General features: G+C 40.8%; 1 protein-coding gene across 4 annotated transcripts in view; it reads right to left on the bottom strand.

The window, feature by feature from the left end:
* Nucleotides 1-5,017: 5,017 nt before the first annotated feature.
* Nucleotides 5,018-24,878, bottom strand: part of LOC122551267 (E3 ubiquitin-protein ligase HECW2) — a 345,727-nt gene continuing 325,866 nt past the window's right edge. For all 4 annotated transcript variants that reach the window (XM_087988687.1, XM_087988685.1, XM_087988686.1 and 1 more), the window contains exon 29: nt 5,018-7,478. In XM_087988687.1, coding sequence (XP_087844813.1) covers nt 7,367-7,478 — 112 coding nt within the window. In that variant the 3' untranslated portion in view covers nt 5,018-7,366. The remainder of the gene's footprint in view (nt 7,479-24,878) is intronic.

Below are 24,878 nucleotides of genomic sequence, written 5' to 3' on the forward strand. Positions count from 1 at the left end.
ACAGACAATCACCCAAGGTGGGAATTGAACCTTTAGTTACTGCACTTTTCAAGTTTCATATCTTCAGCAAAATGTGAAATTATGTCATATATACAAACATACAAACAAGAAAACAAGGAGGAGTAGGCATTCAGCCCCTCAAGCCCACTCCACCATTCAATAAAATCATGGCTGATCGGATTGCGACACAAAATCAGCTTTCCCATCTAATCTGAAACAGCTTTTGTCCATTTGCTTAACAAGAATATATCCACTTTAACCTTTAAATGTTCAAGAACTTGACTTACACCACCTTTTCAGGTGGCTCATTGGTTAGCACTGCTGCCTGATAGTGCCAGGGATCTGGGTTCAGTTCGAACCTGGAGTGTCTGTATGGAATTTGCACAATCTCCCTGTGTCTGTGTGGATTTCCTCTGGATGCTGTGGTTTCCTCCCACAATCCAAAGATGTGCAGGTTATGTGAATTGGCCACAGTATCCAGAGATGTGTAGGTTAGGTGGATTAGCCATGAGAAATGCAGGCTTATAGGGATAGGGTAGGGGGGTGAGTCTGGGTGGGATGCTGTTCAGAGAGTCAGTGGGGACTTTTAGGGCTGGATGGACTGTTTCCACACTGTAGGGGTTCTGTGAAAGAATTCCAAAGACACTCAATTCTCTGAGAAAGCCAAAAGCCTTATCTTTTGGATGTAGATTTGCTCACTGAGCTGGAAGGTTCATTTCCAAACATTTCGTCACCCTATTAGGTAACATCTTCAGTATGCCTCAGGCGAAGCACTGCTGAAAATTCCTACTTTCTATTTATATGTTTAGGTTTCTTTGGGTTGATGTCATTTCCTGTGGTGAAGTCACTTCCTGTTATTTTTCTCAGGGGGTGGTAGATGGGGTCTAACTTGATGTGTTGATAGAGTTCCGGTTGGAATGCCATGCTTCTAGGAATTCTCATGCGTCTTTGTTTGGCTTGTCCTAAGGTGGATGTGTTGTCCCAGTCGAAGTGGTGTCCTTCCTCATCCGTATGTAAGGATACTAGTGAGAGAGACTCATGTCGTTTTGTGTCTAGTTGGTGTACATGTATCTTGGTGGCTAGTTTTCTGCCTGTTTGTCCAATGTAGTGTTTGTTACAGTCCTTGCACAGTATTTTGTAAATCCAGAACCTCAACCTTAGCTACAAATCTTCTCAAAACTCACTAAGCCTTATCTTTGTCTTACCTGATAGAGGTCACAAGTTTGAAAGGTGTTTTGAAAGGTGAGTTCATATATGGTACACACTGCTGTTGTTGTGGTGGAGGGAGTGAAAATGATAGGGGATGACATGTTGATCACACAGACTACTTTGTCCTGCTTGGTGTCAAACTTTTTGTGTGTTGTTGGAGCTGCAGTCCTATAAGCAAGTACTCCAACTCATTCTTGACTTGTGCCTTGTACGTGATGGCAACATTCTGGAGATCCATGCAGAAACACAAATGGTGTTTCTGCATGGAACATTGAATGGTGGAGTCAGAGGTCAGCTAGTCATGGTAGAATATTCAGCCTCTGACCTACTTGTGTAACCACAGTATTTATGTGGTTGATCCAGTTATATTTCTGGTCAGTAGGAACCACCAGGACATTGATGCTTTTGGATTCAGTGACGTTATTGCCATTGGATGTCAAGGGGAGATGGTTAGATCCTTTATTGTTAGAGATGGCCATTGGCTGATATTTTGTGTGACAAATATTAGCTGCCACTAATCAACCCTAGTCTTGCTGCATGCTGGACTGGCTGCTTCACTATTTGAGATGTTGCAAATGGGAATGAACACTATTCAGCAAGCATTCAATTTATTCCAATAACTTTGTATGTATTTTATATTTATGAGTAATAATGATAAGAAATCAAAAAAGGAAGGCAAAAGTCATAAATTCTCTTTTATATTTAACCAGTTTTCTATATATTATTTCTCATCGTTTTTTTTGTATTTGTTCATGAGATATGGGCATCACTGGCTAAGCCAGCATTTATTACCCATACCAAATTGGACTGAACAAGGTGGTGAATCACATTCTTGAACTGTTACAGTCCTTAGGATGTAAGGACATCCGCAGTACTGTTAAGGGAGTTCCGTGATTTTGATCCAGCAACAGTAAAATCAGGACAGGGAGTAACTTGGAGGAACTACAGGCGGTGGTATTCCCATGCTGATTATGGTTAGATGATAAGGCCATAAAGTGTAGAAGCAGAAATAGACTATTCAGCCCATCAAATATGCTTCGTCATCAATGAGATCATGACTGATCTGATAACCTCAACTCCACTTTCCCGCCTTTTCCTCATAACCTTTGATTCCCTTCCTGATTTAAAACCTGTCTTATCTCAGCCTTGAATCTGTCAAGTTGTGTGACATACTCAAATGAAACTAGGTAACGAGCATCCAAATTTTCCACCCTGTGGGGAAGTGACCATCTACAGATCACCATTTTCCAGTTCACAGCAAATGAAAACCTGCATCCCCCTTCAATGTATTATTATTCCAACTCGGCTCAGCATTGTGCTATGTCAATATATCTTGTCATATAACTAGTTAAGAGCAAATTGATTCATGAAATCCAACAATACATTTGTGGAAAGCATATCATTCCAAAGCATAAAAAATATTATTGCAGCCAATCTTTCTCATCCAAGGCAGTTTGCCCCTTTGTCGAACTTTAGACTTTTGTCAAAAAGGTTAGAGTTTTTATTTTATTCAACAAACCTTCTTCAACTGCAATTTCCAATCACATGGGTTCTACTGCCTAGAAAGAAAGGGCTTCAGATGTATGGATATACCACCTCCTGCAAAGTCCACTCCAATTCACTAATCCTGACTTGGAACTATAACATCATTCCTGGAATTCCCTAACAGCACTGTGGATACACCTCAAAGACTGTAGTGGAAGAAAGCAGCTAAGCACTACCTTCTCCAGGTCATTTAAGGATGGACAACAAATGCTGCAAATGCCCACTCCCCTTAAACAAAGAAAACAGAACTGATTCTTCAGATTTATTATTAGTAGCTAAAAAGAAATGAAACTGATATTTACTGGTACACTGCGTAGATCTGATGCAATAATAACAGGATAATTTCCATTGAACTAAGAATTCAAGTCAGGTTCATGACTCATTACTGAAGTGATGTATTTATAGAATCCTAAAAGTTTAGAATAGTGCCTCAAACGTCTTTATTTTTTGCAAAAAATTACTTAAGAATACAAAGATACTTTCCAAGGTGGTGAGAAAACGCATACATCACACTCAGAGTTATGAAGAGAGAGACTTCTGAAAACCCAGGTATACATTGAAATCAATTATGGTATAAGGAAGATGTGAACAAATGCAAAGTACTGAACATCAACATCATAGATGTCATGGATAGACCCACACCAAAGAACCTCTTGGAAGTACACAATCCTTCTTCCAAGGGATATTTCAAAAACTTTTTGAAGATAGTTTAGCAGAAACTGTTGTTTCTGTTCCCTATCTCTTTGAAGAAATTGGCACCCAGTCCCCACAGCAATAAATGGAGGGACAAATCATCAAGGAACCAAGAATTTTAAATAACTGCAATTTTCACTACAACTGACTGAATCCAGAAACCAGCTTGTCAACTTTATATCAGACCTTATACCTCAAAGATAATATAAGGTCAAAACTATACATTTTATCTTAAAGACAGAAAATACTGGAGAAACTCAGCAAGTATGGAGAGAGAACTGAATAGTCAATTCAGAATCGAAACAATACCCACTCTCTGTCTCCTCAGATTCTTTCAGAGCTGCTGACTTTCTCCAACATTTTCTGTTTTTATTTCAGATTTCCAGCATCCACAGTGTTTACCTTTTATTATTTTATTTTACTGTTCAGGGAAATTACCCTGTTATTATTGCATCAGATCTACGCAGTGTACCAGTAAATATCAGTTTCATTTCTTTTTAGCTACTGATAATAAATCTGAAGAATCAGTTCTGTTTTCTTTGTTTAAGGGGAGTGGGCATTTGCGGAAGATGAGGTGTTCTGCCTCCAGGCATCGGGTGGTAAGGGAATGGCGATGGACCTGCATGTCCTTGGCAGAGTGGGAGGGGGAGTTGAAATGTTCGGCCACGGGGTGAATATTCATAGGGGAATATATCACTCCAGGTGTCTGAGGAGAGGTTTTAAGGCATTTTTGGATTAGACAGAAACATCTATGTCAACAAAGAGAAAACATTTTACCTTATACCACCAGTTTTAAGCCACATATAAGCAGAGAGCCAAGTTAGCCATGAATTCTCTACTTGAGGAATCATACAGGGCTTTGCTATTATACTTTGACTGGAATATGACAAGAAAATCTGCTACTGCAAATATGAAACAAAGGTAAATACATCCTCATAGAAATACAGAGTTTTTCTTCAGTGGACAATAACGGATACAATCCTGCAATCTTGTAGTTGTAATCTTCCATTAAGTGTGTGTGTATGTATGTGTGTGTATAATATATATAATGTGTGTGTAAGAGTATGAAAACAGGTGCAATTGTGTATTTTTGAGTGTTGGGCAGAAACATTTATCTTTCTTTCAAAATCTATGAAAAGCCTTATATTTATAAGCTGTAACACTGTTACTTGTTTCTTCCTGACAATTTAATTGTTTGGATTGAAATACTTTTGTGAATTTGCTGTCTTTGGAAAAAAAGTGGATCCATCCTTATCATCTCTTTTCTGTTTGTAACTTATTTTAGTCATAGTTCCTCTGAAAAAATTGTTGATTGTTTCTAAGTGATTCTTAAGAACAAAGTGGTGGAGTGTAGGTGAGTCAATGAGCTGGCTTATATGCTTTTTAATTTTAGTATATAAGATCATCAGAACAGGCAAATAATACCTCATGCTATAAATTCAATCCAATAAGACAAAAGTTAGTAATGAATAATTCAGTTTAAACCTGAACAAAGTACCAGTCAGAAATTGAACTTTCTTGTAAAAATTCTGTTTTGTAATGAACAAAGTCTTTCTTTCATATTCACAGCTATTTCTATGAATCTTTATTTGCAATTAATGATTTTTAAATGATGCAGCATGGTTTTAAATAAAATATGTATATATTATGAAAATAAAACAAAGTTAATCAAATTTTAGTACATTATAAACTTTTTTTCCATTAAATCATAGTTGACAAAAACAGAACAATAATCTTAAGTATTTTCAGCATAATTAATAGCAATTGTGTACAAAATTCTGCATAATCCCAATAGACAGTTTGAAACTTTGAAATGAATCAGAACACTAAATATGGCAATGGCACATTTCAATGATTTGTGTCTTTTAGCCACGTGTTATATAGGTAAGTTTCATTTATAATATGAAATTGTGTCAAATGATATTGAATTTTTTAAACACCATATAAAATAGGGTAAGAGTACCAGAAATATCAGTGTTTATGTCATAACTAGAGCTAAATGTTCTCTTTCCATGTGAAGAAGTATAACATCCATGCAATGTCTTACAGTATTCAATCATGTGTATGGATACTACAGCACTGACTCTATCCTGCATATGAATAAGTCACTGGACAGCTCGTGCATCTGTGGATAAGAAATAAAAGTTACTATAATTTCTGTATATTGTCAAGAAATACTTAAAAGATGATTCAGTATTCAAATCAAAAAATTGAACTGTCTACATGATCCATTGTATCAATATATGCTAAGTTAAAATTGGGTAATAAGAGATATAGAAGTTCAAACTTTGTAGCCAGAAGGTCTAGATATGGATCTAGGCAGGTTTGCCATTACAGAATGGTTTAAACAATAGAAATATAAGACAAGTTTGTAATAGTTTAAATTAGAATCCATTTTCTTTAGACCATTATGATCCTTAAGGGTAGACTTTGAGTTGTTGAAGATTAATTGGAGAAGGTGCATTCAGTTCATTTTTGAATTAACTTGAGCATTCTTGACTATGTTCTATTTTTAAATTTTAGCAGTAAAATAACAGAATTTGCTGGAATTTTACATAGACAGCAATAGTGGCAGAGTATTTTTTACATTTTCACTGAGATCCAAAGGCAATATCTTCTCATGTAACTGTCTTTATCACTGCTACCTGCATACTATTCATTATCTAAAATTACATTACCTTGGTTAAAAAAGTTTCCGACTGTCTTCACTGTGAAAATACTCTGTTTTATAGTAAATTGCATCCTATTTTCTGATTAAGGAAAATGCTGTTACGTATGCATACAGCAGCTATATATGATCTACTGCCGTAAATCTATTTATTCTACTTTGTTCAAGGGGAAGTATTTTATTTTTACAAACAAGCTAATACATGTTTTTGTACTCAGTCCTATTACTGAAGACATATTATAAGAAGAGCTCTAAAAACAGTTTATATTGTTCTGCATATGAGTATACCATCGTACCTACATTTTGTGAATGGTGGCAATTTTACCCCTTTTTACTTTGGTACATTCAGTGCATTTTTTTTTAGAAAAAGACTTTTCCTTGTTTCTGAAAAGATTATTTGTAAAAATTTTTTTTAAAAAATTAATATTTTGGATGTCCTGGAGCAGATAAGCGAAACAAATTTAGAACAAGCACAAGGAATGAACTGCCAGACATCTCCCTCCAACAAGGCTTGGATAGTTTAAAGATTATATAGGACTTGTAAATAATCTATTACAAAGATTAAATAAAACTGATTTCCACAACTGTTGATGTTTTTACTGTGCCATAATGACAATGGAGCTGTTACTCGAGACATTTCCATACATTGTGATTGTATACCATGCATTAACAGGTATATAAAGACAATTACTTTATTAACAAGTACATTGTTTTCAGCTTGGAACTCTAGAAGATACAGGTATACCACTGAATTTTTAAAAAAGACAGAATTTCAACTCTTAAGGTTTTAAGATAAACTCCATTGAAAAAAAGATTTGTCCATTATAATATTTTCACAGTCATTCCAAAGTAGCATTGACATATCTTTGTGCAAGTCTTGGTAGCTTCTGGACTGCTTTGCTTCACAAAAACATATTTAATGTTTTTATGGTAGACAGAAGTATCCAAATATTGTGTGTAAGATGACCATAAGGTGCACAGGGGTTTAGTTCCTTCCCTTCATTTCTTCAGTCAGACACTGCAAAATATGCACAGTGATTGTCTGTATTCAGTAATCTTACTTCACTTTCTGCATGCATTCTAACTTAGCAACAAGTCCTGTTAAGTCTATGAAGGACACTTCTTTGCTAATTCAAATCCCACAAGCCTTCACCAACATGAGTATGCTGCTGCCATCACAATCTCCATCTCTTGAAAATCCGTAACAGAAGATCCAGTAGAAGAAACCGGTTTACATTTCAGTGTCATTTGTTACTCCAAACCAAATGTGCTTGTCTCTTCCACAGCAGTCAACAGCTTCTCGTAAAGCATAGAAAAGGATGGGTATGGGGGAAGATCTAACCGGTTGAAACAAGTATGAGCCCTGCAAAACCAAGAAGAATGTTATTAATTCCCACAGTCCTAAACAGTACAACAGCAAGCAGTTCAGGAGACAAAGACTATTACTAAAAGGGATTATTGGCAGTGGTTCATGTGAACTGAGTTCAGAATGTAAATTTCATTTAAGATTGCAAGATAAAATGTGCATAGTAAAGACTGAATGTTTGATGTATTTTGTGAATAAGAAAAAAATATATTACCTCAGAATGTTCCAATCTATTTTAAAATCAGAAAATTTTAAAATATAGTCACTGTTGTAATACCAACATCCAAAGTTGTCAGCATTGGTCAACTCCAAAACACTTAGCTGTTTTCCAACAACTAACCTAAAGTATCAATTGTACCAAAACTTAAAACATAATTAAAGCAAATTATGCTCATTGCATGGCAATTATCTTAAAGGTGTTATGGACCAGACCAAACCCCTTCAAGTATGTGAAGGAAATAGCCTGGACCCTAACTTGTTCTTATTTAAAGATGTAAAACTTGTTCCAGATGTAATTTGATTAGTTATACCACTCAGCTTTAAGCAAAACACACTTTATTCTTACTCTACAATTAAAACACAAACAAGATAAATAAGAATTGGTCTGATTTTAACTCTATTAGAACACATAATAGAATAGTAAATTATTTAACTACTAAACAGCTGTTGTTCCAATATAGTAACATTCCATAAACCCTTGGCAAAGGCAAATTCAGAAAACAGACTGTCTCACATGCAACGTTTCTCCAGTTCAGGAAGAAAGAACATCAAGAGAAAATTCTGGCACAGAGAAAGAGAGACTCAAGCATTTTTCTGTAGCAGGGAGAAACATATGGCAGCTTCAAAACCACAACAACTACTGAAAGCAAAACTAAAATCCTGGTTTTGTGGGAGACTGATTCCACCCATTCAGGCTGTTTCTATTGTCCCAACGTTTTTTTAAAAAAAATGGCCTCACAAGCAGATTATTGGGTTGGGATAGACCACATGACATCTCTACCTCAACCTCTCTTCATAAAAAAAAGCACAAAATACACCTCTTAAAACCACAGTATCATCACAAAATATTTTCCATGCAAGATCAGTCTCTACATTATCTACATTGTCAAAATAAAAGCAAAATATGTTATTCTGCTGTAATATCATTCATATTTTAATAAAGAAATTATCTTTTTAGCTAATTTGATGGTTAAAAATTGGTGGCTTGCAAGAAATACTTGTGTGTAAGACAATAATGTATGGAACCGAACCTTCCTGAGCAAAGATATAAGAAATAAAAATGTAGGTCCGATTCATTTTTGTTAAACCGAAAAATTCTGAATTCAGTATGGCCTTAGCAATGTGTTAATCTGCAAATGAAACTGCTATACACTTCCATTGAATACAAGAGTGGGTAGGTTATACAAGAGCTGTATATAATGTCAAGCCACAGCTGGAAAAATGTGTACAGTTCTGGTCACCACACCATACAAAGGATGTAACTGCAATAGAGAATAAATTCACCAAAATGTCTCAGCTGGAGTAATTCATCTATGAAGTGAGGCTAGATAGAGTTGTTTTTCTTGTAGCAGAGAAGACTGAAGGGCATCTGACTGAGGTGTACAAGGTTCTGATGGGTGTAGATAGGAAGAAACATATCCCCTTACTACAGGGGTCAATATGAGGAGACACAGTTTTAAAGGAGGTTTCGGGGGGATTTGAGGAAATTATTTTCACAGAGAAGGTTTTAGTTCTCTGAAACTCACTGCTTAAAATAGTGGGAGAGGTGGAAATCCTCAGATATTTAAGAAATGTTTAGACAACACTTAAAACACCATAGCATACAAGCTATGGGCCAAGTGCTGGAAACTGCAATTAGAATTGATGCATGTTTGATGAAAGAATGAATTATTTTATTGTCCTGTGTATTTTAAATTGAGGAAGCAGTAAAATAAGTGAAGAGCTTTTCCACTGCCACCACAAAAGAGCACTAATTTGAATAGTTTTAAGAATAAGAAAAAAGATAGAAAGATAAAGCTTGAAGAGAGTCCATCGATCCTGAGCCAGCTTATCATCATTGATGCCTACGCTGGCATCACATCTCCACTGCCTCATTGCCATCTATGCCAGACCCAATTTAGCATATGACTTTTGTGGGCTCAATTTGTCAAAGGGGTCCTTTCCATGCTATAAAAACTCTTTGACTCTAGTTTAAAGACATCTGCAATCACAGAATTTTGCATGTAAAATATATGTAGTGACCAACGAGGGCAAATGAAATATGATCGTATATGCAATGCTGCCTTTCTTGAATGATGTCAGGTTTAAGGTTTCAGTAATCCTAGCGGATATACATTTTTCTACGTTTTCCTACTGTCTTTTTGTGACATGATTTGCGCTGCACACATTCAACTAAGATCGACTATGACAAAGGTTTACCTACAAGCATCCTACTGCCCTCTTCGACACAAGACTCCTCACTCCACTGTATCAAGGACTATATAAACTGTTACTTCATTGTGTGCAACAGCTGACTGCTCACATTACTTGTTTCTGATATTCTCAGAGGTTCACTGGAACCTTCACCCAGAGATCCATCCACAGCAGTGAGTATCATCATTGTGACCACTGCACACTGAAGTAACAGAGGTTAAGGAGGAAGAAATGCTTCAGTAAGCCCAGGATTAACAGCAATCTTCAGCAGCTGCTGAACAGCCTCTACATGAAGAGGTTGCAGGCGAAAATCTCACCAGGATGCAAATGAGGTGCAGAAGGCCGAGAATCCTTTGTCCTCAACGTATTTCCTCCAAATGAACAAGGTATAGTGCTGCCGTTGAATGCGGTTGTCCCTGTCACAGAACTGTGTCAACTGCTGAAGCAGGACTTGCAATCTGAAGGGGTGGATGACCGTTTTATCCCAGTAGCTATCAAGATGTGAAATATTCTTGATTTATAGGTGATTGGCTAGTTTCAAGGATCCACTGAAGATCTGTGTGGGATCTCTCAAACAAATCCAACAGGGTTGTTACTATTGCAATTCCTGGAAGATCACACTGCTTCATCTCATTTCCCCACAATAAGGTCAGTGCTACAGCTCAGGCAATAGGCTTTCCCCATGTACAGGGCACTGAAAGAACAATATCAGGATATGACTAACTAATAGAAAAGGGTTCTATTCGGTCAATGTACAAGTAATCAATGATCATTACTAACATATCCCAGAAGTCTGCACCAAGTAACTTGCAAGCTGCCAAGATACCTATCTTCTTGATAACTGAGATTCCTGCTTCTTTTCAGGGACATAAAAACGGAGTAGGTTAGGAGCAGGAGTAGGCCTTTCGACCCCTTGAACTCCGCTATTCAATATGATCATGGCTGATCATCAAGCTCAATACCCTAATCCTGCCCTTCCCCAATATCCCTTGATCCCTTTTGTCACAAGATTTATATTTACCTCCTTCTTGGAAACACGTAATGTTTTGGTCTCAACTACTATCTGTGATAGTGAATTCCTCAAGCTCCCCATTCTCTGAGTGAAGAAATTTCTCCTCCTCTCATTGCTAAAACGTTCACCCCTTATCCTTAAACTATGAACACTGGTTCTGACTCCTCCACTAACAGGAACATCCTTCCTGCATCTAACCTGTTTGGTCCTGTTAGAATTTCATAGGTTTTCTACGAGATTCCCCCTCATTCTTCTAAACTCCAGTGAATACAATACAAATTAAGTCAACCTCTCCTCATATGTTAGTTCTGCCATTCCAGGGATCAATTGGATAAATCTTCACTGTGCTCAGTCCATTGCAAGAACATCCCTTCTCAGGTAAGGACACCAACACTTCACACAATATTCCAGGAGTGGCCTCACCAATGCCCTACATAATTGCAACAAGACATTTTTGTTCCTGTACTCAAATCCTTTTGCCATGAAAGCCAACATAGTGTTTGCTGCCATTACTGCTTGTTGCAACTGTGCTTACTTTCAGTGACTGGTGCAAGAAGACACCTGGGTCTCATTTAGCATTCCTCTCTCTTAATTTACAGCCATTCAATAATAATCTGCTTTCCTATATTTGCTACCAAAGTAAACAACCTAATGTGTGTCCACACTATACTGTACATGGCATGCATTTGCCCTTTTACCCAGCCTATCCAAATCATACTGCAATATCTCTCAGAGCTGACAATTCCACCCAGCATTTTGTCATCTGCAAATTTTGAGATATTACACTTACCTCACTCAAATCATTAACATATATTGTGAACAGCTGGGGTCCTCGTACCAATCCCTACAGTATCCCATTACTCACTTCCTAATAGTCAGAAAAAAATTTATTCGTACATTGCTGTCCATCTGCTAAACAATTTTCTATCCATCATAATACACTACCTCCAATCCCACGCACTTCAATTTTACAAATTAATGTCTTATGTAAGACTTGGTTAAAAGCCTTCTGAAAGTTCAAGTAAGTCACATCCACGAGCTCCCCCTGATCAACTCTAATAGTTACATCCTCGAAGAATTCATAGATTTGTCAAGCATGATTTCCATTTTTTATATACATGCAAGGTGTCTGATTCAACCATTGTTTTCCAAGTGCTCTGGTATAAAATCTTTGATAATGGACTCAGACATCCTCCCCACTACTGATGTCAGACTCATTGGTTTATAGAGTCAGAGTCATGTAGAACAGAAACAAACCCTTCAGTCCATGCCAAACATAATTAAACTCATCCCACCTACCTGCTTCTGCCCCCCATACCTCCAAACGTTTCCTATTCATATATATCTATCCAAATGCCTTTTTAAATGTTGTAATTGTACCCACATCCGCCACTTCCTCAGAAAGTTCGTTCCACATGCGAACCACTCTCTGTATAAAAAATCTGCCTCTCATGTCTTTTAAATCTCTCCTCTCACCTTAAAAATGTGCCCCGCGGAATTTGTAATGACATAGTCCAGACATACTTAGGATTTACTAGCCAGAAGCAAGCTCCTTCTCCTCAGTTTTATCTTGCACAGGGTTGAAGGTTGATGGCAAGTTAGAGGTGGACGCAATGTGCACCTCTGGACTGTCTGGTGAGGAGACTTCTGGGATGTCTCAATGCAGCTCCTCCTCCAGTTGGGAACACCCTTGCTTCTGTATCTAAGGGTAGCTGGAATGAGATCATGGTCCCCTTATCACATTGATGTTTATGTTGGTCTCGAATGGTGAAAAGACTGCAGGTCTGTATGCATGTCCAGCAGCCAATAAACATTCTTCAGCCACCAACCAGAAACACATATGCCGGAGCCAGCTTAGCATAGATAACTTTGTTGAACCTCTCCAACCTTGGGCAATCCAGTTTCCCAAATGTCTCCAACAAAACGTGCCTGCTGCTCTTGTGTTTGTACATTTTAATGAAGTTATGAATGGCCAATACCATGGGCTCCTCTCCTATTTGAGACTGAACATGACCTCCAGCAGTCCTCTGAGTGTCAGCAACCTGAGGTATTTGTTCTTCAACCAGCTGCAGAGTCGTGGCAGTGATGTGCTCACCAGAATGTGCTAAACCAGATAAAGGACACACAGAGGTGTCAGTATCTGAGTTGATAAAGGGTGCAGGAGACAGCCATGCCAGTGTATTCTCTGAAAGATCTGTGGCTTCCTCCTCAGAGGTGGCTGAAGAGGTAATATCCGGAGATGTAGGTCTCTTCACGTTAGGCGTGTGGATGCTACTGTGAAGAAGGCGTTTGGTATGCTTTTCTTTATTGGTCAGAGTATTGAGTACAGGAGTTGAGACGTCATGTTGCGGCTGTACAAGAAATTGGTTAGGCCACTGTTGGAATATTGCGTGCAATTCTGGTCTTCCTATCGGAAAGATGTTGTGAAACTTTAAAGGGTTCAGAAAAGATTTACAAGGAGGATTTGAGCAATACGGAGAGGCTGAACAGGCTGGGGCTGTTTTCCCTGGAGCGTCGGAGGCTGAGGGGTGACCTTATAGAGGTTTACAAAATTATGAGGGGCATGGGTAGGGTAAATAGGCAAAGTCTTTTCCCTGGGGTCAGGGAGTCCAGAACTAGAGGGCATAGGTTTAGGGTGAGAGGGGAAAGATATAAAAGAGATCTACGGGGCAACTTTTTCATACAGAGGGTGAAACGTGTATGGAATGAGCTGCCAGAGGAAGTAGTGGAGACTGGTACAATTGCAACATTTAAGAGGCATTTGGATGGGTATATGAATAGGAAGGGTTTGGAGGGATATGGGCCAGGTGCTGGCAGATGGGACTAGATTGGGTTGGGATATCTGATCAGCATGGACAGGTTGGACCGAAGGGTCTGTTTCAATACTGTACATTTCTATGTCTATGACTCTAAGTGAGAGAATGCATTGTGAAATAGGATAGAGCCTTGAGCATATTAAGAACATATTCACAATGGTTATAACAGGAGAGCAGTGCAGCACATCACAATGAGTATTATTTGGTTGCCGGGACATGGAGGTATCGGCATCACCGTGATCACCATCATCGGCATGACCATGAACACCCATGACCCTTTCCCACTAAAGTAAGAACTCTCTTCTCAAAGGGGGTGAGAGATGAAATGCAAGTACTCACCTCACATCTTTGCTATTTTGTCTTGCAGAGGGAGGAATGGGGTGAGATGGAAATGGTTGCCACAACTTAGTGTATTTTTGTAGGTAATGAAAAGGTGGTGAAATGTCCTGTGTGAGTAGGAGGTGCAGAGGATAAGAAGGGTTAGTAGTCTAGGGTGATGAAGTAGGTGAGAGCCATTGAGGGAGCATGCTGCATGTGTGGATATGTTAGACCATAAGCCTCAGTGAGAGGACACCGCAATGGTGGAGTTAGTGTGAGTGTCTGATGCCAGACGGATGATAATGGCACTTAGCATTATAGAGTACAGAAGGTTATTAATTTTCCTCCATCACAACGGGGACACTGATGCCGTGGTCCCTTCTGGCTATCCTGAGGAAAGAAAGCGTTCTTCCTGTCCACCCAAACCTCTAGAACCCTGTCAGCAAAGCAGGGTGCCAATTTGCCTCTATTGACCATCTTCGGGCAATTCTTCACATGCTGCTATTGTGAAGGGCTATCCCAGACATGCAGCAGCTGAACATATACACAGCTGGGCTTTAAATATGTCATTGACGGCAGAATCCTGGCAGCCACAAACACTCCTGCCACTGCTGACTGCAAGGTAGTACTAGGTATGGTGCATTCTCATGAGTTGAGCGACATACAATTACAACAGTAAACCTGCCAGAGCTCATGGAGAGAAACCCTCCTTGAAACTCACCGAAATTGGCACCCTGTCAAATTTCATGAAAAGTCAGTCCAAAGGTAGCAGGGTTACGGAGAAAAAGCAGGAGATTGGCATGAAGTTTCAATGCTCAGAGAGCTAGTGTAGACACAATGGACTGAATAATCTCCTTATGCTCTACAACAATTGTGAGATTGGCCAGCAGTGCTCAAAGGCAAGCTTTCTGCCCAGATGAAAATGGAAGTTCTGTCATAAAGGAATAATGCTTGTCTGAGCATTAAGGACCTGAAGAGCAAGTTGGCAGAGTGGCTTTGAGCTCAACTTTATGGATAGGGGCGCGAGGACTCCAACGCTGCTAAATCCAGTCTCTGATGTCAGGTCCATTCCAGCAATTTTTTATTGGATTCACATGCTGAATTGTGAAAGCAAAAGGAAATTTTGTAAGTAGGATTATCAAAGTATCTATACAAAGAGTGAAGTCATTATTTACAGTTTTAATAATGGGTTTATCTTACCACAATGGAATTTGGAATAACCGAATATCCATTGTATTATTTCACTTTCAATTCAAATGAAAAGAAAGGGAATTATAAAAACATGATTCACATGTTCGGATTCACAGAAGCATGACTTTCAATGTAAATTAGTACTTCTTTGTATGGCTTCCATACATGAAGCTTCAAACTATTATGCTAAATATTGCATCGGGTTACCATTCCACACCTCAGACATATGTAACCAAGAGATCTGCGTGGTTGACACTAAGCGTATATTCATCCAGCAAGCAAAGCACATACTCAATTAACAATATACATATCAGGATCCTTTGCATTTCAGAGCACTACTTTTTTTTACCCAATAGAAGATTGAGTAGACAGTGTTAGCTCGCAAGGCAAATTCATATTTCCCAGACACTGATGGCGATTGATGTGAGAAATGTGCCAAATTCATGGGTCATTCCAGTGAATACAGAGGTGAATGGGACAAAACAGTTCTGTAACAATTTCAATTTAAGTGAATACATCTTCCTTGTGATTTTGTAGGAAAAGCCCACGGACCTGGTGACAGCACAAGATATTTGTTACACTGGCAGTTGGCACTTAATAGTCACTGAGATTGTATGGATATCAGCTCTAACTGAATTTTTATGATATACACTCGGCTGAGTTTGAAACTTTCTTGATATCAGCACTAACTTGTATTTGCTCTCTCAGATTAGGAGGAGATCATGAAGTCCTCAGAATATGCCAAACATCCTAAGGATCCACAATCACATGATACACGTGCATCCTCCACCACCATAGAGATGCTCAGCACAGAGTGTACTACAGCAGAGTTAACTAGGTTGTCACACAGAAGCACAGCAGATCATGCAGCATCTGAGGAGCAGGAGAATTGATGTTTTGGGTGTAAACCTGTCATCAGGAATGAGGCTTGTGGGCTGGGATTGTTGGGGGGGGAAGCTGAGAGATAAATGGGAGGGGGGTGAGGTTGGGGGGAAGATAGCTGAGAATGCGATAGGTAGATGAAGGTTGGGGAGAAGGTGGAATGGATGGATGGCAAATGTGATGGACAGGTCAAGAGGGTGGTGTTGATTTGGAGGCTTGGGACTGGGATAATGTGGAGGGAGGGGAAATGAGGAAACTGGTGAAATCCACATTGATTCCATGTGGTTGCAGGGTCCAAAGGTGGAAGATGAGGCTTTCTTCTTATAGGCATCTGGTGGTAAGGGTTTGGTGATGGAGGAGGCCAAGGACCTGTATGTCCCTGACGGAGTGGGAGGGGGAATTGAAGTGTTCAGCCATGGGGCAGTCGGGTTGGTTGGTGCGGGTGTCCCAGAGATGTTCTCTAAAACACTCCGCAAGTTGGCATCCAGTCACCCCAATGTAGAGGTGACCACATCGGGTGCAAGGGATACAATAGAGGACATTGGTGGAGGTACAGGTACAGTTCTGTCAAATGTGAAAGGATCCTTTGGGGCCTTGGATGGAGGTGAGGGGGTAGATATGGGCGCAGATTTTGCACTTCCTGCAGTGGTAGGGGAAGGTGCCGGGAGTGAGGTGTGGGCTGGTGGGGTGTGTGGATCTGGTCTCGTCAGAATGCTGTTAGGGGTGGGGAGGGAAATATGTCCCAAGTGGGATCTATTTGTAGGTGGCAGAAGTGGCAGAGGACGATGTGATGTATATGGAGGTTGGTGGGGTGGAAGGTGTGGACCTGGAGGGTTCTGTCCTTGTTGCAATTGGAGGGATGAGGTTCAAGGGCAGAGGTGCGGGAAGTGGAGGAGATGCGCCGGGGGACATTGTCAAGCATGTGGGAGGAGAAATTGCAATCTTTGAAGAAGGAGATCTTCAAAGATTTCTAATTTTCTAATGTGGAACCGGTCATCCTGGGAACAGATGCAGCAGAGGCAGACGAATTGGGAATAAGGGGTGGCATTTTTATAGGAGTTAGGGTGGGAGGAGGTGTAGTCTAGGTAGCTGTGGAAGTCGGTGGGTTTGTAGTAGATGTCCATGGTTAGTCGGTCACCGGAGATGGAGAGGTCCAGGAAGGGGAGGGAGGTGTCCGAGATGATCCAGGTTAATTTGAGGTGGGGTGAGAGGTGTTAGTGAAGTTGATGATCTGTTCAACTTCCTCATGGGAGCACGGGGTAGCACCGATACAGTCATGGATGTAGCTGAGGAAGATGGACTGCTCCACGTACCTGACAAAGAGGCAGGCATAGCTCATGTGGCTGCCCATGGCTACCCCTTTGGTTTGGAGGAAGTGGGAGGATTGGAAGGAGAAGTTGTTGAGGTTGAGAACCAGTTCAGCCAGGTGGATGAAGGTGTCAGTGGAATGATACTGGTTGAGATGGCGTGAGAGAAAAAACAGAGGGCTTGGAGGCCTTCGTCATGGTGGAATGATGTGTACAGGGACTGAATGTCCATAGTGAAGATAAGGCATTGGGGCTGGTGAAATAAAAGTCTTGGAGGAGGTAATGGCATGAGTGGTATCTCGAACGTAGGTGGAGAGTTCTTAGACTAAGGGGGTCAGGACTGTGTCAAGGTAGGCAGAGATGAGTTCAGTGGGACAGGAGCAGGCTGAGGCAATGGGTCGACCGGGGAAGTCAGGTTTGTGCATCTTCGGTAGGAGGTAGAATCGCATGGTGCGGGGTTCATGGACTATGAGGTTGGAGGCTGTGGATGGGAGATCCCCAGAGGTGATGAGATTGTGGATGGTCTGGGAGATGATAGTTTGGTGATGGGAGGTGAGGTCGTAATCGAGCGGGCAGTAGGAGAAGGTGTCTGCGAGTTGGCACCTGGCTTCAGCGATGTAGAGGTCAGTGCACCAAACTACCACTGCACCCCCGCTTGTCTGTGGGTTTGATGCAACACTTGATTCTACCTCCTACCAAAGATTCACAAACCTGAATTCCTGGCCAACCCATTGCTCCAGCCTGCTCCTGTCAGAATGAATTCATCTCTGCATACCTTGACACCATCCTGTCCCCTTAGTCCAGGAACTCCCTACCTACATTCAGACACTACCCACGCCCTTCAAGACTTTTGTTTCCACAGCCCCCAATGTCTTATCTTCACTATCGACATCCAGTCCCTGTACACATCTATCCGCCATGATAAGTCCTCCAAGCCCTCCATTTCTTCCTCTCACGCCATCCCAAACTTCCACTGACACCCTCATCCACCTGGCTGAACTGACCCTTACCCTCAACAACTTCTCTTTCCAATCCTCCCACTCCCTCCAAACCAAAGGGGTATCCATGGGCACCCACATTGGGCCGAGCCATGCCTGCCTTTTTGTTGGGTACGTGGAACAATCCACCTTCCACCGCTACGCCGGCACCAATCCCTATCTTTTCCTCCACGACATCGATGACTATATCGGTGCTACCTCGTGCTCCCATGAGGAGGTTGAACAGTTCATCAACTTCACCAACACCTGGGAAATTGATGGTGACATCTTGAAAAATGTCCATACTACAGAGGAGGAAGTGCTGGATGTCTTGAAATGCATAAAGGTGGATAAATCCCCAGCTCCTGATCAGCTGTACCCTAGGTCTCTATTGGAAAGTAGGGAAATGACTACTGGGCCCCTTACTGAGATATGTGTATAATTAGTAGTCACAGGTAAGGTGCCAGAACACTGGAGGTTGAATAACGTGGTACCACAATTTATGAAAGGTGGTAAGACCAGGGAACCATAGACCCGTGAGCCTGATGTCGATGGTGGGCAGGTTGTTGGACGGAATCCTGAGGGACAGGATTTACACATACTTGGAAAAGCAAGGACTGATTAGGGTTACCACGCACATGGCTTTGTGCGTGGTAAATTATGTCTCACAAGCTTTATTGAGTTTTTTGAAAAAGTAACAAAGAGGATTGATGAGGGCAAAGCGGTGGATGTGATCTATATGGACTTCAGTAAGGTGTTCTCCCATGGGAGACTAGTTAGCAAGGTTAGATCTCATGGAATACAGGGAGAACTAGCCATTTGGATAAAGAACTGGCTTAAAGGTAGAAGACAGAGGGTGGTGGTGAAGGGTTGTTTTTCAGACTGGAGACCTGTGACCAGTGGATTGCCACAAGGATCGGTGCTGGATCCACCACTTTTCGTCATTTATAAAAATGATTTGGATATGAACATAGTGGGTATAGTTAGTAAGTTTGCAGATGACATCAAAGTTGGAGGCGTACTGGACAGCAAAGAAGGTTACCTAAGATTACAATGGGATCTTGATCAGATGGGCCAATGCACTGAGGAGTGGCAGATAGAGCTTAATTTAGATCAATGCAAGATGCTGCATTTTCGGAAAGCAAATCTTTGCAGGACTTATACACTTAATGGTAAGGTCCTATGGAGTATTGCTGAACAAAGAGACTTTGGAGTGCAAGTTCATAGATCCTTAAACATAAATATGCTCTCTACCAGTGAAGGTGTTTGGTATGCTTTCCTTGATCGATCAGAGCGTGAGTATAGTGTTGGGAGGTCATGGTGTGGCTGTACAGGTCATTGGTTAGGCCACTTTTGGAATATTGCGTGCAATTCCAGTCTCCTTCCTAACAAAAGGATGTTGTGACACTTGAAAGGGTTCAGGAAAGATTTACAAGGATGTTGCCAGGTTTGGACGGTTGGAGCAATACGGAGAGGTTGAACAGGCTGGGGCTGTTTTCCCTGGAACATCAGAGGCTGAGGCGGTGACCTTATAGAGGTTTATAAAATCGTGAGGGGTATGAATAGGATAAACAGACTAAGTCTTTTCCCTGGGCTGGGGGAGTCCAAAACTAGAGGGCATAGGTTTAGTGTGAGAGGGGAAAGATAAAAAAGGGATCTAAGAGGCAACCTTTTCACACAGAGGGTGGTATGTGTATGGAATGAGCTGCCAGAGGAAGTGGTGGAGACTGGTACAATTGCAGCATTTAAAAGGCATCTGGATGGGTATATGAATAGGAATGGTTTAGAGGGATATGGGCTAAGTGCTGGCAAACAGGACTAGATTAGGTTGGGATATCTGGTCGGCATGGACGAGTTGGACCGAAGGGTCTGTTTCCACACTGTACATCTCTATAACTCTATAATATTTTATTATTGATGCACAAAGATCAGATACCTTGATATGCATACTGTTTATTGCATGAGGCAGCACAGTAGTTCAAAGGCTAGCACTGCAGCCTCCCAGCGCCAAGGACTTGGGCAACTGTCTGTGTGGAGTTTGCACATTTTCTTCATGTCTGCACGAGTTTCCTCTGGGTGCTCCAGTTTTCTTCCACAGTCCAAACATATGCAGATTCAGTGGATTAGCCATGAGTAATGCAGGGTTTGGCATACGGTAGAGGGGCGGGTCTGGGAGGAATGCTGTTTGGAGGGATGGTGTGGACTTGATGGATGAATGGCCTGCTTCTGCACTGTAGGGATTCTATGACATTTTCAGCAAAATACTTGTTTCTGACAGTAACCATTCAAGTTAAATTTAAAAATTCTTTCTCATTAATGGCACAAAAATATGAGCCAAACAAATAGCTCTGGACAAGATTGCATTTGAAAGCTATGCTCAGCTTTCTCTGACAGGCTAATTACATGAGAGAAATTAAAATTATGGGCCTTATTGTTTACCAATTTAATTTAAATATCCATAGTTCCTTATGGAAGTGATTAAATAGGTTATTAAAATCTGCTTAAACAATAAATATGATGGCCTGTTAACATTTCTGCTTTAATAAAGATATAATCACTGCTTTTAGTTAAATTTGTGTCTGGCCTAAACAATGTTTGAAGTTTTATTTAAAAATATACATGACATATCCTATCAACTTGATTTATTTGTTGCCTGCAATATCAGAGGTGAATTATGGGCTGGCATATAAACAAGTAGAATGTCCTAAATAATTTTGAAATTGTGCCCTTTGAAATAATTCTAACTGAGTTATTTTGGCTGCGATGGAATTCATTCAGCAGCAGTTTGAGTATTTTCAAAAATAAATACATTCACGTTTGTGCCTTTCAATTCCATTGATTGTTAGATTTTCAAGAGTCTACATAAGTTATATATCAACATTCCATTATGATTAAATAGTTTGGCAATTGAATATCAATTCTGTTTTAATTTATTAAAATATAACTCTATCATTAAATGTATTTGGACCTAGGTTAAATTGTGTAATACAATGAAAATTAGGCTTCTGTTATTGGTATGCTGAAACACATTCTTTTGTCTTTGCCTGCAAAGGTAGTGAGGAATGCATAAACCCTGCCTAGAGTCCATGTACTGGTCCCATAGGTTGCTGACTCACGTAGTTTATGTTAATTCTGTACAGAAAATCCTTTGTCAGACTGAAATAATTTAAATTGTTTCCTCAGGCAATGCATATGAACTTATCGCTCTAAGAATCTGGCTGACCCAATTTCAGCCCAGGGTCTAACACAGTACTAAACTTGGAGACCACCCACATGTAGGTAGCATAACCTTTAGCAAGTTATGTATTTCATGTGATTAAACAAAGTGATAACAGTACGATACCTTCTAATGTGCATCCAGAAAACTGGTAAGAGTCCTTATGGACATGCCTCCTGAGGAAGTGGAGACATTGTGCTCTCTTGACTGTCATATTGATGTGGGTGGATCAGGACAGACTTTTGGTGATCATTACTCCCAGGAACTTGACATTCTCGACCATCTCTACCTCAGTATCATGGATGTGAGAGGAGCATCTCCTCCACTCTACTTCCTGGACTCAATGACCAGTTCCTTTATTTTGCTGACATTAATAGAGAGATTTAGTGGTCGGTGTGTGAATTCTTGGTCCACATCATAGTAAAGTGATGGGCTGTTCATCCCTGAGCTGAGAGAGGGATTGGTGATTCATGTTGGGCATGCTACCAAAAAGCCATGTCTCAGAGGTAGCTGTGCTGTCACACATTTAAAATGTACACCTGGCACTGGTCTGCATCAGGTGTACGGCCCCAGTTGAAAGGGTGGGTGAGAGGCTTGTGAAGTATGCAGAAGCCTGGACATCCACCAGAAGTGAATTTTAAATGTAATTTTAAACTCTAATCTAATGGTGGTGTTTGAAAACTTTCCTGGGAAAGGTAGAGCCATTAGAACATAATCAACAGTTCTGAAGAAGCTTCATTGAACTTGAATATTAACTCTGTTTCAACCTCTACAGATGCTACCAGATCTGCTGATTTCTCCAGCACTTTTTCCTTCAGAACTCCAGCATCCACAATATTTTGCTTTAATGTTTAGAACAAAGTCAATGTTGAAAATATGGAAAAATGCTGCAGTGCAACCTCCATAGACAACAGACACTCATACAGGTCAGAGGTCAGGAATAGGGCCAAAGACAGTCCTAAGGTTTATTAATAGCTCTCTGCAAGCTCTCCTCAGCTCTAAGTAGCAGGTGGGAAGTTCTCATGCCAGCTGACAGCAAAAAAAAAGATGAAAACTGAATGGACAGAGGTCACAGAGGGGATTAGCAGCACTGAGATCATCTCACAGACCTGGTTCCAGTGTCCTCCTGAGATCAGCACAGGTGAGTGAAGTTTCATTATGGAGATGGGCAAAGATGGAATGTAATGACGAGTTCATATCTGGGCTATAACGTTGCTTGGCTCCCAGAGTCAAGAGAGAAGATGCACACCTGGGAATGGATTCAGCCAAAAGCACATGTAGATGTATAATTTGTAATAGTGGGGGAGAGTTTGCAATGACCAATGACCCGGCACGATGTGGAGTAATCACAGCCTGTTACTTTGGTGGCATAAGTGTGCCTGACATTCCACATAATTAAACAAGGCTGCTTTCTTATAGGATAAGAGGGCCTACAAAATAAGGGAGAGAAGCTAGACAGGTGGTAGAGTGGCAAAACTGATCATCCTCATCCCCCAAGAGACAGCAAATAATTGGAATTGGACCATAGGCTCCAGCGAAAATTGTGTAAGGTACAAGGTGCTGAGCTTCCAAGATAATGTTATGTGCTGCTCATACAGCCAGAACCTCAAAGGCTCAACTGGAGGAAGTGTCATGGTTGTTGTGCTTATATGGACAATCCTTATTTCATTTGTGCTGCTAATGGCTCTATAGCACTTAGGATGTGTGACAACACAACTTGGGGAGTGTAAACTCTATTGTGGAGACCTAACTGTGATGTCATAAGTTGCCAATCTGGAATGTTATATATTCTCAAACATCAGGAGTGTGGAGTATTACCTTAAACTTCCATCTCTCTGTCTCCTCCACAAGTCCACCATCCAGTGCCTAGTCTGAGGAGGGATCACACTCACCCCTGAGGAAATTGTAGCACAGACTTTCTCAGCACCCAGCCACCAGTGCAGGCTCAGAAAAATATGTGAAGATGTTTTACAAGAGGGGTTACAAGCCTTTAGCAAGATCTTTAGAGGTGTCCATCCAGGCTGTGAGCAAAATCACCCAGACTTTGAATCACAGAATCCGAACAGTGTGGAAACAGGCCCTTCAGCCCAACAAGTCCACACTGAACCTCCGAAGAGTAATCCACCCGGACCCATTCCCCCGCCCTCTATTTACCCCTGACTAATGCACCTAACCTACATATCCTTGAACACTGAACAATTTAGCATGGCCAATCCACTAGACCTGCACATTTTTGGACTATGGGAGGAAACCGGAGCATCTGGAGGAAACCCATGCAGACACGGGGAGAATGTGCAAACTCCACACAGACAGTCACCTGAGGCAGGAATCGAACCTGGGGACCCAGCACTGTGAGGCAGCAGTGCTAACCACTGAGCCACCATGCGGCCGCCACCAACCACCTGCCCCAACTCTGGACATTCTGGTGAATGGGCAGACCCAGCAGACTGCAGAGTGTGTGCACACAAATGTGCTCTGACCTGTACTCCATCACCTTCACTTAGGGATGCAGAACCAATACAACAAGGGGAACAGCAGTGTGAACACAATTCCAACTCCACATCCCACTCTGGGAGGAGCAAATGGATTTCATGCTGGAGGTTGAGCAGCTGGCATAACCTAGAAGCTCCATGTAAACTGCTGAAGTGTGACACTGATTCCATCAAGTATATTAAATCCACCCTGACAAAGAAAACGGTGAAACATTGACTTCTTCACCTGGCACTTATTCTACCCACAGTGCATACACTTACTGATTTGAACATTTTATTGCAATTAATTGTCCTTTTAATGAGATTAAAAGCTTTTCAATTGTCACTTTGTATCTGATGAGTGGGTTCCCAATATTGAGGGTCACCTACTCACTATAATAGCACTCTGGCACAGTTTCATGAGGAACACATCCCAAGGTCATTGAGCCAGATGCAGCGCAGTTCAAGAAATCGACATTCTGCACAATGCTTCTCCTCATGGGAAATCCAAAACCACGGGGTATTGCAAAACTAAGCGACCTAATTATAAACTGATAAATCCAATAAGGAATTCAGGAGAAACTTCTTTACGAAGAGAAATCTGTTTGTTTGAATGTGGGGGGAATTACTTCTACAAGGTATGACTCTATGAGTCTATGAGGGAGAAAGGAATATGCAGATAGGGTTATGTTATATCAGGCAGAAGGAGACTTGTATGGAACAGAAACAGAGCAATTGAGTTGAATAATGGCCTGTTTCAGTGCTGTAAATGATATGTATTAATATAAAGCTTA

The sequence above is a fragment of the Chiloscyllium plagiosum genome, unplaced genomic scaffold, assembly GCF_037043375.1.
Source record: "Chiloscyllium plagiosum isolate Xiang-an unplaced genomic scaffold, Cpla_swu_hap1 HiC_scaffold_7, whole genome shotgun sequence".
NCBI lineage: Eukaryota > Metazoa > Chordata > Chondrichthyes > Orectolobiformes > Hemiscylliidae > Chiloscyllium > Chiloscyllium plagiosum.